The sequence below is a fragment of the Clytia hemisphaerica genome, unplaced genomic scaffold (genome assembly GCF_902728285.1).
Source record: "Clytia hemisphaerica strain Z4C2 unplaced genomic scaffold, Clytia hemisphaerica genome assembly, whole genome shotgun sequence".
Taxonomy (NCBI): Eukaryota; Metazoa; Cnidaria; class Hydrozoa; order Leptothecata; family Clytiidae; genus Clytia; species Clytia hemisphaerica.
In genome coordinates, this window is record NW_027103603.1 from 939,937 (window position 1) to 958,553 (window position 18,617).

Below are 18,617 nucleotides of genomic sequence, written 5' to 3' on the forward strand. Positions count from 1 at the left end.
AACCAATCTCACGGTTACCATATGCAGAAAGACTAAGACGCTTGGCGCTACCATCCCTTGAGTTTCGAAGACTTTTCTGTGACATGGTCCAGGTGTATAAGCATATCCACATCTATGATAGTAAAACAACACCAAAAAAGTTTATCAAAAGGACGCGACCATGTAGAAAGCATATACACGAGCTTCAGATGAATTTCCCGGACGATGGAGTACGTGGTGCACAAAGCAAGTCCTTCTTTTATAGAACTATCTCAACATGGAACGCGCTTCCAAAATACGTGGCAGAAGCATCATCGATAAAATCGTTCAAGAATAATTTAAACAAAGCATGGGCAAACCATGAACTACGCTATTTATTGTAAATAAACAAAGACCAGTTCTAGAGGCCCACGGCGTGCCTGAACTTTGTATTCGTTGTAATAATAATAATAATAATAATAAAATTTCGATATTTTTGGGAGACTTAGAGACACGTTTTCCTAAACTCCGGTCGATTTCCCCCAAATTTTGGATCATTTTTCTAAATTTTAGTTGAGTTCCCCTCCACCAAACTTTGGTCGAAATTTCTGGAAATTGCGACCCTTTGATTGAGAGCCTTGAGAGATAGAGTAACCTTTGAATTTATACCCCTATGAGGGACGTTTGAGGTATGAAAAAGCGGTACCCTTCAATATTTTGTTTGTATAACCCTCTACCAGTCGAGGATATCCTGCATTTGCGGTATATGCGAAATATGTTGTAAGTCATATTTGGAAGTCATATCGAAAAGTCGCATGACAAAAAATACAGATTAAAAGAAAATTTATTTTTGAAAAATTCTATCTACGGAAAAAAATACTTTGCATTAAAATGTTATGATGTTTTTCTGAAGCCATATGATCGAATAAGTGCATTTAGGGCTCCTATGAAAGCTTATGCTACTTTCGAATTCCTTATATGAAGAAGTCGTTGCATTTTCTATACCGTAAATGCGGTATAAAATCGCAGAAAGAGCTCATACCGCAATTGCAGGATACCCCCGACTGTTGTCTACGGCCTTGAAGAAAACCTCTAATATTGTGACGAAGGGAAGTTAGGCGATTGGGGTCACGGGTAAAAAGTTTTGTAAAACATTGGTTATATGAATCTTTAAATGCAGAATGGCATTGGTATAGGTTTGAATTTGCTGTTATGCGTGGTTCTATACATTGTCACGGTTTAGCAAAATTGAAAGATGATCCGGGAATATGTGAGTTGACTGAGAAGGCTCTGCAAGGTTTTTTGGCCCAACAAACTTTATCAAATCAAACAGAGATTGACCTTGAAAATGATACTCTTTTAAATCTTGCTGTAATCGAGGGAAACAATGCTGAAAGGCAAATCTGTGATTATGTAGATTCTTTAATGACAGCTATGAATCCAATTGAAGAACCTGTTGATGAATGGGAAAAGCCAAATGTTCATCCATGCAAAAAAAGACTTGAGGATATACCTGAAGAGGATTTAGAACAAGATTACATAGATCTAGCAAATAGCGTGCAACGGCATACAAAATGTAGTTCAGCCTATTGTCTAAGAACTAAGAATGACAAACAGGAATGTCGTTTTAAATTTCCTTTTGAATGCTGCGAGAAAACACATTTAACCTTTGAAAAAGTAAAATTGAAGGGAGGCGGTGAAAAGTATGTTCCAAACATTGTTCTGAAAGAAATGATCCTAGAATGAATAGACATCAACAACTTCAATTACAATCATGGAGAGCTAATTGCGATATACAAATTATCCTTGACCACAATGCTTGCTTGAATTATATTGCCAAGTATGCATCAAAAGCAGAAAAGATATCTGATGTCGCAAAAGAAGCGTTTACATCTGTCATTGGTAATCTTTCAGGAAAGGAAACTTCTGGTAATATTTTTCGAAAACTGATTATCAAATCTGTCGGTGAAAGAGACTTTAGTGCTCAAGAAGTAATGCATCAAATTATGTCTTTGAAACTACATTGCTCTTCATTTGATGTTGTAAGTTGCTCTCTTGAGGGATCAAGACAAATGAAAATTGACAATGATGGCGTTGAAACTAAAACCTCTTTCTTAGATGATTATGCTTCCAGATATGTTTATGAAGACAATGAGATTAGGCAAAGTAACCTCATAGATTTTGTTTCGAACTGGAAAATAAGAGCTAAAGACAAAAAGATTCAAAAGAGGAAAAATGCAGTTGTTGTTCGTACTTTTCCAAATTATAGTCCAAACCCAAAGAGTGACAATTATCCTTTATTTTGTAAATTCCAATTGATCAAGTACAAACCATGGAATGATTCTGTAGACAGTCTCTGGGAAGGTTTACAAGCAACAAATGAGACATATTGCCAGAAATGGAAAGAATTCATTAACAGTTCTTTAGGAAGAGAATTAGTTCCGAATTGGAAAAGGCATTACATCAATGCAAACAATTTTGAATATCAGGTTGAAGATGAAGAAAATGAAGAGGAAGAAAGTGAAAATATTTTTTTACGTGAAGATTGGATGGATATAGCCGACCTGAATTCCATGCCCAATAATGTTTCTACAGAAAATCAACAATATTGGACTGATTCTTATGATTCTTATACTCAAGATCAAATTAATGCAATGCCCTTTTGGATTGAAGAGAAAAAAAAGACTTTTGAAAACGATAATCCCACAGATTATAGTCAATATCATGTTGAGAACTTAAATGCAGAGCAGCTCCAAGCTTACAATATTGTACATGATCATGCTCAAAATATGAATGCTGACCCTTTACAAATGATAATCACTGGGATTGCAGGAAGTGGAAAGTCATATTTAATAAATTGCATTAAAAAACTCCTTGGCAAAAAGTGTTTATTGACATCTTATTTTGGTATTGCTGCCTTTAATATTAATGGAAGAACATTGCACAGCACTCTCAAATTGCCAATTCGAAGCAAGTTAAAGCATGAACTCAAAGGAAAGTCACTTGACAATTTACAAACTGACCTTAAAGACATAGAGTATATTATTATTGATGAATTCTCTGTGGTAGGCCAAAGATTGCTAGGCTGGATAGATAGTCGCTGTCGTCAAGCAACAGGAAAATTAGAAACTTTGTTTGGTGGAATATCTATTATATTAGTAGGAGATGTTGCACAGTTACCACCAGTCATGGATGATGTATTGTACCATTCTTTTCCTAAAAATGAAATTGCAGTTGCAGGTTATCTGGCCTATTGTTGTTTCAGAACTGTCGTAAAACTTAAAGCAAATATGAGATCTGCTGGTGAGGATGAGTCACAAAAGAAATTTAGAAAGGCTTTGAGAAATTTGAGAAATGGAAAATCAACATTGGAAGACTGGAATTTTTTCTTGACCAGACAACCTGAAAAAAACCTTGTTGACTATAATAAATGCATCAGGCTATCCTTTGCAAATGAAATTGTCAGAGAACATAATGGGAAAATGTTGGATTCTTTACAATCACCCATTGCAGTCATCAAAGCAAAAAATACTCCACCAAGTGCATCAAAAGCATCCTCAGAAGAATTCGGTTTAGTAAATGAAGTTTTTCTTGCCAAAGGTGCTAAAGTAATGCTTACAAGAAACTTATGGTCAGATGTGGGACTTTGTAATGGAAGTTTAGGCATTGTCAAAGACATAATATTTCAAAGAAACCACCTGCCACCTGCACTTCCTATAACTATTATAGTAAAATTTGATAAATATACAGGACCAAGTTTTTTTGATGACGAAGATAACTGTGTTCCAATTGTGCCTATTGTAGAAACTTCATCTGAAGATAACATACAGAAAGAAAGAATGCAAATACCTTTGAAACTTGCCTGGTCGATAACTATTCACAAATCTCAAGGTCTAACATTGGATAAGGTTGTAGTTGATTTGGGAAAGAAAGAAAGCATGGATGGTTTAACTTATGTTGCATTATCACGTGTGAAAAAGCTAAGTGACATGGTAATTGAATCATTTCCATTCGAAAGAATCAATAAATTGAGTGAGGGTAAAAGATTTAAATTTAGAGTACGCGAAGAAAGCAGACTAGAAGAATTAGCAGCACGAAAGAAGCCTTAGAAGTAAATTAAAGTGAAACACTCATTCGAAGAAATAAGTAAATTCTTTTATTTGCTTATAAGTGGTTCCAATTGAAAATAATATCATTGATGTCAAAAGTAATGTGTTTAGACTGCTGGATGAAATTCCAGACCAATATATGGTCAAAAAATTATTAATATTAGATAAAGTAGAAGTTGATATAGGAAAGAAAGCTAACATGAATGTACTAACTGATGTTGCATTATCTCGTGTTAAAAAGTGTGACATGGTTATTAAAACGTTTCCATTTGAAGGATAAACAGGCTTAGTGAAAACAAAAAGTAAATTAAAGCAAGATTTTGAGCTATTTATTGTTATCCAAAAATAGTAACTGTTACTGTTAAATTCTTTGTATTTTATATTTTCAGAAAAAATAATTAAAAATATCTTCAATCAATTGAAAAATCAAGAAAGTTAAACAAGATATACGTAAATCTTTTCTTATTTTTGATAAAGCAAAAAGATTAAATAAGTTCCTTTATATACAGAAAACAACATGGAGACACCCAAGAAAAAAACCAACATTGAGGAAAGTCCAAATTCTTCACCTCTTACTCCAACGAAAACAGGTAAGTAATTTTATTCACATGCTGGTGATGAAAATAATTCATTAGCTTTCTTTGACTCTCAATAAAACTAAGAATGAATATTCAAGCATTTTATCAAATTTTTTTAAATCTTCTTTATTTTGTTGTTTTCAAACAAAAGGAAATTTTATAAAGTATTTCAAAAAGATATTGATTAAACTTTGTGACACGTCTTTGTGACATATTTTTCTTTTATTTATCAGACACCAAATCTCACCGTTACTTTTCATCGCCATCATCACGACATCATTCTCAACACCCTCAAAATACAGTGGTACAGGTAATGTTACAATGTCAATGCTCTTTTCTTGATTTTCATTGATTAAAAATACTACAGTTTGTACCAGAAGCGTCAACATTCACTGTAAAACTATCGCATAATCAGCCAGTTGGATGGTGTATTTTAAACATTTGTTTTGTGTTGTACAGTGTACTAAAACAAAGGTGATTGCCTGAATCAATAGCCCGGGGTCCACTTAAAGCTTTTTTTATAGACTGGGTGGCGCGATTAAGTGGCCCGGTAATATATGGTAATATGCTTTTGCTTAGGCGGACTGTAAAACAGTCCGCCAGATTTTAGTTGTTTTTGGAAGGTAAAAACGGTATGAAGCAATGTTTTTATTTGAGAATAAGAGATTGCAAATCTGTTACTGATGTTTGTTTCTCATTTTTGGTTATATCTTTCAACTCCAAGTAGTTTTTTTGTTATTTGGATTTTAAACATTCTTTTTCAAAATGGCGACCTCGCCAAACGCTCTTCACTGGACTCAGCGTCATAAAAAAATTATCAAAAAGCAAAGTTCAGCCAAAAGTAGACTCTAGTCTACTGAATCAATTGAATTGCAAAAAGGATAATGTTTTACAGAAAATTCCAGTTTTTTTGAAAGTATGGTGCATATTCCACTATCAATTTTAGAGATGAGCTTTTTCGATAAATCTTAAATTAACATGAACTCTTTTTTTTTTGCAGACACAAAATCTCAACGTTATTATTCATCTCCGTCGTCATCAAACTCAACACCATCGAAATACACTAATACAGGTAATCTTACAATGTGTGAATTTTTTCCATGAAACATCGAGTCAAGTTGCTTTACTCTAGGGTACCTAATAAACGTCCCCCGCTAATAAATTTTTCGAAATTTTCCAACCAGGACATTCTTATTCCAACCCCCCCCCGCTTAATAAAGTTCCTTTTTTACCCTGATTCTTCTGTACACGCTTTTTGTTTTATAAGAACAACTTATATAAGAATATCAGGGTGAGATTTCAGGTTTAGAACAATAGGCCTATTGCTAAACATTAAACGATGTACTTCAATATTTACAAACCAGCCGTTAGACCAATCAGATTGTTTAAAAACCTATGCAGGCTACTTGACAATTATTTATATTCCATAAAGTTTCCATTTGAATTTTAGACTTGATTGGATACATTATCCATGTTACGGAATCAATTACCAGTAAAAGTGGTGGAACCTACTTCGACATATTTGTCAAAACGTCTCCATCAGACCAGAAAACTGTCAGGGTCACCAAACGCGCCAACCCTGCGTTTAAGCAAAAATTCTTTATCGACAAAAAGGAGCTCCCTGTAAAATTTCACAATCTGGGGCAAGGAGATAATGTGTTGTTCTTCAATAATTCTCGCGGATCCATGATTACGGAAGAAAAGATAATCTCTTTTCACATTGATGACATTCATCTTAATGAAATTAATGACATTAAAGAAAAAGTACAAGGAATTGTCAATATCAAAGCTCTAATAAAGTGGAACGGAATTGAGGAGTTGAAAACAAAGAAAAACGGTTCGAAGGAGAGAATAAGAGAAGCAGTTTTAATTGACGAGCAGAAGAATAGTATTGCTGTTTCCATCTGGGACAGCTAATCGATGCAATAGAAGAAAACAAAATCGTCCAATTAACCAATCTTAACATCTACTACTTTTATGACGTTCAAAAACTTGCAACGACCTACATGACAAGAGCAAAAGTAATGGGTAATGCACATTTTAACGTCAATATGGAAGAAATCGAAGTCGTAAATTGGAAAAAGCTGGAAGCAGATGAAAAGGAAAAATTACACCCCACGATCACAGGCTCTATTGTTGGATGCAAAGTGGATATTTATCCCACCTGCATCTCTAGGAATTGTCGAAAGAGAGTTACAGTTCCTCCAGGCCAAGAAAAATTCTCGTGTAATCATTGTGGACAAAGACTTTTTTCCGCCAAATTGCACACTGGATTTGTGGCCACTGTCGACATCGAGCCAGACGTCGAAAACGACGAAGATGATGATGAAATTGTGCAGTTGACTTGTTTCAGCGAATCGCTAACTCCGTTTTTTGGTAAAAGCTTTTTCAAAAACTTCAATGGTGAGAAACACAACCTTGAGGACAAAATTCTGGATCTGGGCAATGTTGTTGTAACTTATTCCCGTTCAAAGAAAGTAATCGAAGAACTAACAAAAAACAACGACAAATGAATATACATTCACTATTCATTCACTTTTGGTGTCTCAAGCAAAAACATTTATTTAGTGTTTTTCTCTTTTAACAAAAATTGTTCATTTATAACAAGACTTTTGAAGAAAATTTATATAGAGATATTCTTTTGATCTTTAACCTAAGGCTAAATAAAATTTAATCTGTTGAAACGATGAATTGATAATAATAGCAAAAAAGGAAAAACTTTTGCACCTTTTTTCGAGCATCGTTTTATTTACCTTTTAGGAATTTCATTGTTGTTATTTTTTGTTTACATTTTTACCTTACTAAAACTGACAGTACTTTGAAAATTTTCACTTTTGAGAGTTTTACATTTGAAAATATTTTTTATTTATTTTAGTTAAGAAAAAAGCTTATATTTATTGTCATATATTTTAAAAAACTCATAAATTGTACGTTTTTTGAGGTTTTTACTTGTAAACATCTTTTGTTATTTACTCTCGGGTTACTTTTCAACCTTTTTAAAAATCATGCTCTTCTATGCTTAATTGTGAAGGAGTCGCAATTTTTGGGAAAAAATCACCCACATAGCACCCACATATTTATAATGACCCCCCCCCATTTTATAAAATTTTCCTGAAAAAAATGCCAAAACATTCATTTTCCTAAGTTTTTTGGAAGATTCATCCCAAAATAACTTAATAATGACCCCCCCCATTTTATGATTTTTCTTCCAGGGTACCCATCCCCCTGCTTATTCCACGCCTACTAATAAGCGTAGAAGAGTACTCGCAAAACTTTATATTTGAAGGTTTTTACTTGTAAATATCTTTTGTTATTTATTTGATTTTACATAAAAGACAGAAAATGCTTCATCATCAAATTAATTTTTATGAACATGAAATTGACATACTATTACTAGCTTGTAAACAACTACATCTTTTACCAAAGAAACTGTCTTGAAATGACGAATTCCGAATGACTTATATGTACGTCCAAAATGAGCTCATATACCGAGTCCCAGACTTGAGGCCATAGCTCCAGACTACGTGATTTAAAAGAACATTCATAAACCGAATGCTTTTAGAAAAGAATAAATATACCTTTCTATCTAACTCTCACTCAAAACTCAAAAGAGTTCCAAAAAAAATTTAAATTTTTGACATTTTCAAAAAAATATTGCGCCTTGTAAAGGTTAGAAAGCTTGATCAGTATTAAGTACGCCTTTATAAGCGTTTCTAGCGGGTGGCACTTAGTGAAAGCTATGGCTAGTAATAAAGTCAAAATAATTGAATGAAGTTTCCTTCTTACCAGGATTGTCAGTTGCGGAGGCCAGGTCATCTACTTCTTTCAACAACATCAAGTCTAGACGATGCTATCGTCCGTATAATATGTTATTATGATATAACATAGTTTGTATATTATAAAACGTAATATGTTTCGCGGCGGATAGAGTCTGTGTTTACGGACGATATCAATTTGGCGCTTTTCTTGATTTTATCTTTGCCCTTACCGACCTTGGAGAAGGGTCGGTGATTTTTGCGAAAAATCCCTGTAGATTTATAGACGAACTTGGTAGAGAAAACCAAAACAACACAAAATCGAAGGGAAGGATGCAAGTAAGGAGTGAACTTTATCTAAAGAATGGTTGTTTTCTTTGGTGAAGAAGAATGTTATTGTAGGATAATTTGAAGGCTGAAGACCTTACTTAAATACATTTGCTGTTTCTTTAGCTTTTTTGACAATATTAGTTAGAAAGGGATTGTTTTCCTCAAGGCCCACAAACAAATTCTAACTTTGATATTTTGGAAATTTTATTCAACTTGATGCCTGACACCTGAAGCTTGAAGTAGCATCTAAAGGTAAGGTTTACATTCACTGGATTTTGTAGTTTCTTTTATGGTAGCAGGATAATCAGTGTCAGTTGAGACTGAAATATTGACTTTTTCCCCGGGGTACTTAGGCAAAAATAGGTGCTGGGTATGTGCGGACGGTAAGGGTCGGGTTTTTCACCTTGCAAAGTCTCTCTAAGGGTTACAAAAATCAGGAAATTTCAAAGTAGTCTCTCTAAGGGTGGGAAAAATCACGATTTTTAGAAAAAAAATTTGATTTTGAGAGAAATAATTACAAAAAAGTCTCACTAAGGGTAGGAAATTTTTGAAAATCAGAGACAATTTTTCGAAAAAGTCTCTCTAAGGGTCACTTTTTCACTAAAATTTGGTCTCTCTAAGGGTCGGTTCTCGGAGGTCCCGTCCGCACATACCCCTCACATTCACCAACCCTAGTACCCCCCCCCGGGACTTTTTCACAGTTCTGTCAAGTATGATTTTGTGCACGTCAAAAATCTTCACTCTCTGTAAAGTTTCTTCTAAGAAAGAAGGCCTAAATTTTAATAGATTTTACTTCCTGTTTATTTTTTTGTTGGGCTTGATTGAGTTTGATATTTAGCTATCTTTTTATATTTTTTGATAGTCAATTTTTCAGCTTGGCACTTGAGTGAAAGTAGTGGTACCAGCACATATTTTAAATACCATGGTTATCTGGTAATTTCAACCAATGCATTTCTACTAAATTCAACCAACACCTTTCACGATATCAGACCGACACCCTTCACTGTGTCTAAACAAGACTTTCTGCGACATCTAAACAACACTTTCCACGATAACTGATCAACACTTTCCATTATGACTGAAGAAATAACCCTCCACGATATCTGAACAACACTTTCCACAACATCTGAACAACGACACCTTCTATGATACAAGAGCATTAATGTACTCAAGCATCTTCAAACATCTGAACAAAAAGTTTCTTTTTGACTATATTTTTAGCAAGCAGCTGGCTCATTCAAAAAATGCTTTTCTAAGCATCAGGTCTATTGGAAATTTGAACCATAAATTTTTTTAGGACACATTTCTACGATGTTAGAAAAAATTTTATCGAAAAGAATCTTTTTTTCACTTCAAATTTCCACATTCTTCTGGAGAAATGCAAAATTATCTGCTGCCCAATCAGACTATACACAGAATGCAAGTTATAAAAATTTCTCCTGACTGTAGGTGAAAAGCTGCAATTTTTTAATAAATTTACGGGGAAATTTCAGCTAATCACCATGTCATTATTGAAAGATTAATTTTTATTTGTTTCTATGATAAACCGTGAAGTCCGGTAACTTGCATAGCCATCAAATGACTGACCAATCAAAGCAGCCAAATTTCAAAACAAATGAACTACGCAGATCCGCTCGCAGCTCTTCTCTGCCATTTTTTATTTTAACTTTGTATTTCAATGACCATCCAGGTCACTCATCCAGGCTAATGCATGTTAGCCTCCACTGATGCAAGTTACCCGATCTCACGGTAGTTTACAAATTTCATCCAAAATTTTACAACCATATATTGATATATATCCTGCAAAAACACAAATTTTGTTTGAATTTTGTAAAAAACTAAAAATTTATCATAATTCCTGAACCAATGATCAAAATTACTTTAGATTTGAAATATAGGGTCACTGTGATGATTGAAATATATTTGTAAAAAAAAATTCCCCAAAAAGTCTGTGGTTCAAATTTTCAATTTTAGACCTGAGGCCGAGAAGGCGTTTTTGACTGAACCGGATGCTTTGCAAAAAATACCTAGTCACAATAAAACCACGTTTTAAATTTCTTTACTCAAATATCCTTTTAAATCATTAAAGTGACAAGCCCATAAAATCCCACGTAAAAATGAATTGATTTGTAAAATTTAAAAAAGATTACCAAAAATATGAAAGAATTTTCATATATATTGATTTTCGCATGACAAATCTGCCCTTTGAAAAATTCCTTTCAATTTTTTTTAAGAGTTAGAAATTTTGCATGGTATATGGATTGTGTTTAAGATTCTTTCTTTATACTTTCTTCATAAAAAATCAAAATTATGATGATTGTAAATAATGCCTTTTATATAATGCCCATATTGAATACAGAAGGGCAAAATAGCAACTATTACTAACATAGCAGTCCATAAGAAGATAAATAAACAAAAGTCTTTTCTTAATGGCCATCTTGCTAGGAATGGTTGCTTTTTTGTCCGCGATTCAAGTTGGTGTCAACATTATATTGGAAAGGTTTTGTTTCATATATACACCTTTCTAGAAATAAAAAGTTTTAGCACCTACTGGTAAAATTTTTCACTATTTTGAAACTACCAAGATTATTTTGAAACTTTTATATTTTCAATAGCTATCGAAATTATATCAGTATATGACAACTGGCAATTCGACGACAATTCAGAGTGAAATTTTACGTTTTCATCTTGAATTATTAATTGCGGCTTTTCACCGTGAATTCACTAAAAAGTCATGCAGTGCAATGATTTATATTGAATTTTTCCTGTGTTGGACTTGGTTTTGGTAGACTTTAAGGTGGGAACAATTTGATTTGTTGTTTTACAGGCACGTCCACAACCGAACCTAAAATTTACCTAAAGCTTGCAGTCTGTAAAAAAACAACAAATTATATTGGTCTCGCCTAAACTATATATGTAGACAAAAAATCAAAACCAACAATTATGCCTTTTATGAAAATTAAAAAAAATTGATAAAGAAAAAAATAATGCATTAATTTGTAAAAAAGCTGTTTGTGATATTTGAAAGATGTCACTCTTCATAAAATTTTCCTAAAGCAATCAGACAAAACATACCACATACACTGGAGATAAACCTGGAAGATACAAGTTTGCATTACGAAAAGATCAGTCTTTCAAAATAAAAACAAAAAAGAAAATGCTTTACCTCTTCTTCTCTTTAAGAAAAAAATATTGCTTGAATCTGAGTTCTGCTTGTTAAAAGTAAATTCAAAACAAACCATTTACATAAAACACCTTGTTGCAAAGAAATTACAAACTAAAGTACTAACTAATATGAGGCTAAGAGACTAAAATGCTAAAGAATTGCATAAAACATTTCCACGCATATAGATCAACTTTCTGTCGCTATGTTTTGGAATCATTTTCCAGTCGGGTCCATCTGTATTAGCAGCAAGAATTGGTGGCGGCAATTACCGGCCAGACCCGACTGTTTGTTTACATTTGTTCGAACCGGGCCGGCCGATCACACCGCTAACCAAAATCCAAAATTTCCGCTTTTCTACCGAATTGATATAGTCTAAGACAACGGCCACTCCCGTAAAAAAAATTCCCCTCTTCTAGTTTGTTCCTTTTTTAGATGAAACTCGTCTTAGACTATAGCATAGTCTACATCAAGTCTTTTTCTAAAACACATACAGAGATGTATAATCAGAATCAATCAAAAACATCAAGATTCAAAATTAGAGTCAGGCAAATCATGCCTTAAATGACCCCCCCCTCAGCAGTTTGCGTGAATGCGTGAATAGGCTTTTTCACTTGCGTGAATGGGCTTTTTCACTTGTGTGAATGCGTGAATTGGAAAAATTTGCGTGAACAGAAATTGCGTGAATTGCGAAAAAAAAAGGGCCATTGGCAGGGGGCTTCTTAAATCTAAAGAGATATATGAAATAATACTTGCCAATATATATGAAAAATATAAGGTTCTTTACCAATTCCTCCAGGATGCTTTGCTGATGAAGGAAAGTGTGATAGATTTTATATTTGGTCAGCAATATTCTAGATTGTAGCTTTAATATACAAATGAAAGATTGATTTTTTGTGAAAATACCTAATTCTTCAGAAGTTTTTGATGCGAGGTTTGAGATGGTAGTAGTTCCCAGTTTATGACGTTTGACACTTGGTCGTTTCACTTCGCTTGTGGTGACTGGGTGCGTACTCTCATCACAAGGTACTCTGAAATGAGAAAATCAAAGAAATATATTTACTTTTTTTCGGAAAAGAAATGAACGAAACGATATGATAGAGTCCATTAAATCAGATTGATATGGAAGTTTACAAGTCACGATTTCTTTGCCATAAGGTATCCCAACTGATTCTTTGTATCTAGTTACCATGCCTTTTAGAGTCTCAAATTTCCCCGTCCTGCAAATCAAATCCCCGCCTAAAAATCTGATTTTGCCAGACAGTCAAAGTAGATCCACACCAAAATTTACAAAATCATTCGATCACCAAATAAAATCCCCGGGAAAACCACACTAGGCCAAAATTACTTAATCCAATCCAAAATCAATCCACCGTAAAATATTTGCGTCGTTTTGCGTCGATGTGAAAAATATGCCTCTACGGGAACGATTCTTGACTGGTGGTATGGGCTTACAGAAAAAATGATATAAAAAGGAGTCTCTTTAACTCGAACCTCTATAACTCGAACCTCTATAACTCAAAACCTCTATAACTCGAAAGTCTCCTTCACTCGGACAAGTTTTATGGTCCCTTCAGTTAACAATGCCTTAAAAACCTTACTCCATAACTCGAAACAATTTGTGTTTCCCGTGAGGGTTCGAGTTATAAAAACTCCGTTGTACAAGAAATATTTTTCATACAATACTATGTTTGTATACTATACGCAACATGGAAACATAACATAAACTTGTGTGTGGTTTGATGGGTAATTGAATGTCTTGTAATTACTATAAAAGGATGTTCATTCCTTAAAAGATCAACGCTTTATGATAGATCTCCTTGGAGAAAAAACGTCATTAAACAACCCTAAGTATAAGAGTAGTTTGAATCATTTAATTTTGACAATGGTTACTACTTAATATGTAGCATGTCCCACCCCTACCACAGACGATTGTTGCTTTATTTTGAAGGTTAGAGAAGTTTTGCGTCTCGTTAGTTCAAACTTTTATAATACTACATACAGTAAAATCATCGAAAAACAGGCGCGTTGCGTAGGAATGCTCTTTTGAAAAACCAAAGATTTTGGTGAGAGGCAGTAAGAAAGTTAGAGCGCAGAATGACTTGGAAACCCATAATATGACTCATTCAGCTCCTATAATTAACTCCCGTATCAAAAGTGCAGCTTATCTTAATTTAGAGATATCAACATTTACATATTACTTTAAGCGAAGAGACCGAACTATTATGAACTACACGTTTTCTTATATAAGGAACACGTTTATAAGGAACTCGAGGCTGAAAATGGTCCGAAAAATAAGAAATTGTTAAGGAACTGCTTAGGCTGAGAATAAGAAAACAAGTTAAAGAACAGTAAGAGTTAAACATAAACTTGCACAAATTTACAAAAACCTAAACAAAAAGTTGATGAAATAATGATGAAACATATTCAATAAAGGATTTATCTGTACTGTAGTCAATCGTTTAACAAAACATCAAATCAATCTAAACTTTGAAGGTAAGTAATAAGGAACTCGTGATAAGAAACTTTGAGGCTGAAATTCTCTGAAAAAATAAGGAACTCCAGGCTCGGAGCCAAGTTAAGGTTCCTTATAAAAAAAAACCGTGTATTTCACAAAACATAACACATTGAAAATGACAGAAAGTTGACAAATTATTTCTCATTTATAGTTCTACAACACTACACAAAATATCATAACAAAAGAAACATCTCTAGGAAATTGCATTTTCCCAACGAAAACAAGCAGCACTTGAAAAAAGAAAACAAAAAATCAAAACAATCAAACACAAAAGTAAATCTAAAACAAACGTAATACCAAAACCAAAAAAGCTGAATATTGCCGGAAAATGACAGTAGAAAAAAAACATCCAAAATAAAAACTTTCTCAATAACAACAACAGCAGTAAAATAACAAAAAAAATAATATTTCTCTTGTTATAATTATAATACAATTGAAACGGGCAGTAATATATTACAACGACATCACGAACCATTAACTTGAATTTAATTTTCTTCTCTTATTAATTAACAAAATGGCAATGGATGCAGTTTTGTGGTGGACCTAATGACGTCAAAAGTCAAGAGCGTCTGCGGTGAAGCGCCACTTTGTCCACCAAGCAAAAACTAATGGAGATAGTCACACTCCTCCGCAATGCTAGACTCCGTTCCTTTTTGGTTTCTAAAAACATCCCTATAAGGTATTCATGTACTTATTGGCATCCCTTCACTCGCTTTAGTATGTAATAGTTAGATCAAAAAACTTGCACTTAGCTACAAAACGCATTCCCATATTCTCTTAAGAAATGCTGATGTTCCGAGATTGGCACGCTTGCGGACTTTCTTTGTTCTTAACTACATCCTCTCCAAGTGCCTTATAAACAGGGGTGGGGGTGGAAAAAATCTTAGTACGCAAAATACCTTATGTATTTATAGATTAAAATTAGGCTTTTAGAGCAAAATAAGGGTTTCTTCTTTTGACAGCTGAAAACATTTTCGAATATTAACAAGCAGGGGGGGCTTATTCAGTTCATAGATAGTCGAGTACGTTGGCGGTGGACAACATGAAAACAATCAAAAGACTGCCTGAAAGTCCTAAATTACTAGAGTATCCACGTGATATTTCTTCCACTCTATCTATGGCAGGAATGGTTTCTACTGTTGATTAGAAAAGAAGATAACAAAGAACTTAACAATGTAAAGATGAATTTCATAGCACTCTTAATATTTTAGAGGGATCCGCATACTTCAAACGTAACACCAGATCTGATCTTGTGGTAAGTAACTAAGTAAGTATATTCATCTGGTGGCTGTCGGCGGAGCCAGGAGTGAGGGAGTCCCCTTTTCTATTTGCGCTAGACCTGGGAGATCGAATGCTGAGGTGGAGCGCCACACCTACTCTCAGCTCCCAGTAACTTACCACCTAGATCAGATTACCCAATCAAGCTACTCATCCGCTGAGTTGGCGGTGACCGGGGATCGAACCCACAACACCTAGATTATATGGTGAATGCTCTACCGAGTGAGCTATCCGGCCACTTGTGGTGTCCTACCTAAAAATTCGATATTACAATCCAACTAATCGATGCAGAAGAACCCACCCACCTTCTGATGGATAATTATTTCCATGAATTAACGGGAGTTTTTCTTCTTCTTTTCTAAAGTCCAAAGCACAAAATCGCACTAATTTTGCACTCTGATACTGGACATTAAATGGTTTGGAATTTTCAAAACGGTACCTTCTAAGAGAACAATCGAAGCATTTTCCATCTTTTTCGTTATACAAAGAAAACCCACCGATCACATTGTAAAACACCATCTCCATTGCCGGAAAACTTCCACAGTTCTTGCTATATGTATTTTCTTGGTTTTATTGTGAATTTAGCTTCATGGTTATATATACTGACCTTTATAAACCCAGGACTAAGCTAAAAAGGTCATCGAAGTTTTTTTGAAAGGGTTCATTGGGGTTTCTAATATTCCAAAAATTTCAGTTGGCCTGGATTGAAAAAATGCCTGCAGAATTTTATATAAAGCTTTAGTGGTTAAGAATTAGTTCAGTAGAAGAAAAAGGACAACTAATTATGACAATAATAAAGATAATTATTCTACTACTCTCTCTTATAGTTTCACGAAGTTACTTTTGCGTGACAAATCTTCAGGCGATCAAATATAAAGGGCAAAACCGCGAAAATTAAAACCCGTGAAAATTCCAGAATGGAAAAAATCGCGAAAATTAAAACCCGCGAAATGCAATTTTCAGGATATTTTTTTTCGACCGCGAAAATAAGTTCCCGCGAAAATTAGTTCCAATAAGGTACATCAAAATTCAAAAGTAAAAGATTTTGAGATCTTTCTGAAGTACCTTTGATCACTGCAATATAAAAAGATTACTTATTGAAGACTTGCATTATATCGTTTTCCTACCCAAGCTTATATCGCCGTTGACAAATCACAAAAGGGCCAATCATGAAATTTGTGTCTGAGAAAACTGAGAATTTTTCTGTTTGGCTAACCTTAAATCTTGAGCTTGGCCCTTTTTTCATAGTGAGGGGATCCCATCTACATGAAAAAGGGTTAAAAGGTGTATCACAATGAAACGGAATCTCAATGCACCTAACAAATCCTTTACTTATGAAGAATGTTTCACGCCATGTCTGAGGAAACTAAGAATTTTTCTGTTTTGCTAACTTTAAATTGACTCGTCAAAGAGTGAGTCAAGGCTGGATTTTCGAATTCAAAGAAGAAACATACACAGACACCTACAAATTATCACTAAAATGGAATAATTCAGGATGCGGGATATATTCGAGAACGGGATTCAGTTCGGGGCGGAGTAAACAGTGGGCGGAGGTGTTTACAGTGTTTGTTCCAAAACTCTACCGCCACTATTTTTACCGTAAACCGCCCTGACACCCTGACTCTGCGCATATATACTTTCCCGCGTTTACTGACCCTATAAACGGACGATAGCATCGTCTAAGACATAAATAAAATGATGAAATAACTGAAAAAACTACTGACTAGATGTCAGAAACAAAACTGGAAGGTTTGAGAAAAGGGAAGTGAGCGTGAAAAACGGAATACAGTGGGACAAGCAAACTTGTTAAGGAGAGTAATAGAGGTTCGAGTTGTGGAGGCCAAATTAAGATTAAAGAATTTTTTGTCCCTTAGCTTAGTGCTAATCAGGACATCAGCGAGTAACTGTGTCTCGTGCAAGATTTAACCTTAAAAGTTATTTAACCTTCAAATCTTACAGAGTGAACTACGTCATTAACTGCTGATAATAAACGCGACAAATGTAGCAATAGCGTGATGGCAATTATGGTAAAAATAGCCCAAGAATAGATATAATATTGGGATTGGTTCATTTTCTAGCCATGTGATCAAAAGGTATGCAAAACAAATCAATTTAAGGTACGCAAGCTATCACGGTTAATAATAGAAAGAAACAACAAAAGCCTTCCAGACCGGGGTTTTTTATAATGACTATGTTGAAATGGAGATGACCAAGGATTGAACCCACGAGGCTTGGATCGTAAGGTAAATGCTCTACCGCCTGAGATACCCGGTAACTGAGTCCTTTAAACCTTCTAAAACATATGTCGTAGTACCTACCTTGGAACAGACACCGAAAGCTTTGTTAGAACATGCAGTGAGTGCAATGAGTGAATACGCATCTATTGGATCGATAATGTCGTCATAATCTTTTAATTGCATCGCCTAAAACGAGATCGAAAACTGAAGGTCATTTGACTAGCTTAAGGTAGAATAAAGCAGAAAGAAATACAAGTCTTACTTACTTAACAACTTAACTTACTTAACTTAACTTAAAAAAAGTCACAGTGAGGAAAATAAAATTCCTTGAAGACTCCTACTCATCCTCCAATGAAAAGGTTTCTTATGGGAAGTATACTCTAAGGTAGGGGAGTAATGAGGTAGGGGGCTCGAATAAAAGGGGGGTTCCGAAATTTTCACAAAATCTAATAGATAAGCGGCGATCCGAAATTGTACCACCAAAAACACCCAAAAGCTAAAAGCTATAAGCTAAAAACAGGCTATTGAGAGCAAACAGAACGGGCGGAGGGGTTCCGAAATTTTTCCGAAAATCAATAACCGGTTGGGGACGTTTATTTGGGACCTTACAATATTTATTGAGGTCTACGAATCAGACTTACTCCCGGATTACTGTAAAATCTAATGATTTAAGGAAAGGTAAAAAGAATAG

At 34.4% G+C, this 18,617-nt stretch overlaps 3 protein-coding genes across 3 annotated transcripts in view; 2 read left to right on the forward strand and 1 right to left on the reverse strand.

The window, feature by feature from the left end:
• Positions 1–18,617, reverse strand: part of LOC136802116 (WD repeat-containing protein 35-like) — a 62,973-nt gene that overhangs the window by 11,291 nt on the left and 33,065 nt on the right. The window contains exons 21-22 of the mRNA XM_067058835.1: positions 18,008–18,112; positions 12,800–12,924 (exon numbers count right to left, since the gene is read on the reverse strand). Coding sequence (XP_066914936.1) covers positions 12,913–12,924; positions 18,008–18,112 — 117 coding nt within the window. The 3' untranslated portion in view covers positions 12,800–12,912. The remainder of the gene's footprint in view (positions 1–12,799; positions 12,925–18,007; positions 18,113–18,617) is intronic.
• Positions 1,701–2,697, forward strand: LOC136802115 (uncharacterized). Its single transcript, XM_067058832.1, has 2 exons — positions 1,701–2,543; positions 2,668–2,697. Exons 1-2 carry the CDS (start codon positions 1,701–1,703, stop codon positions 2,695–2,697), a joined length of 873 nt encoding a protein of 290 aa, XP_066914933.1.
• LOC136802077 (ATP-dependent DNA helicase PIF1-like) lies at positions 2,679–4,300 on the forward strand. Its single transcript, XM_067058797.1, has one exon. The coding sequence runs from the start codon at positions 2,748–2,750 to the stop codon at positions 4,065–4,067; it is 1,320 nt and encodes a 439-aa protein (XP_066914898.1). The 5' UTR covers positions 2,679–2,747; the 3' UTR covers positions 4,068–4,300.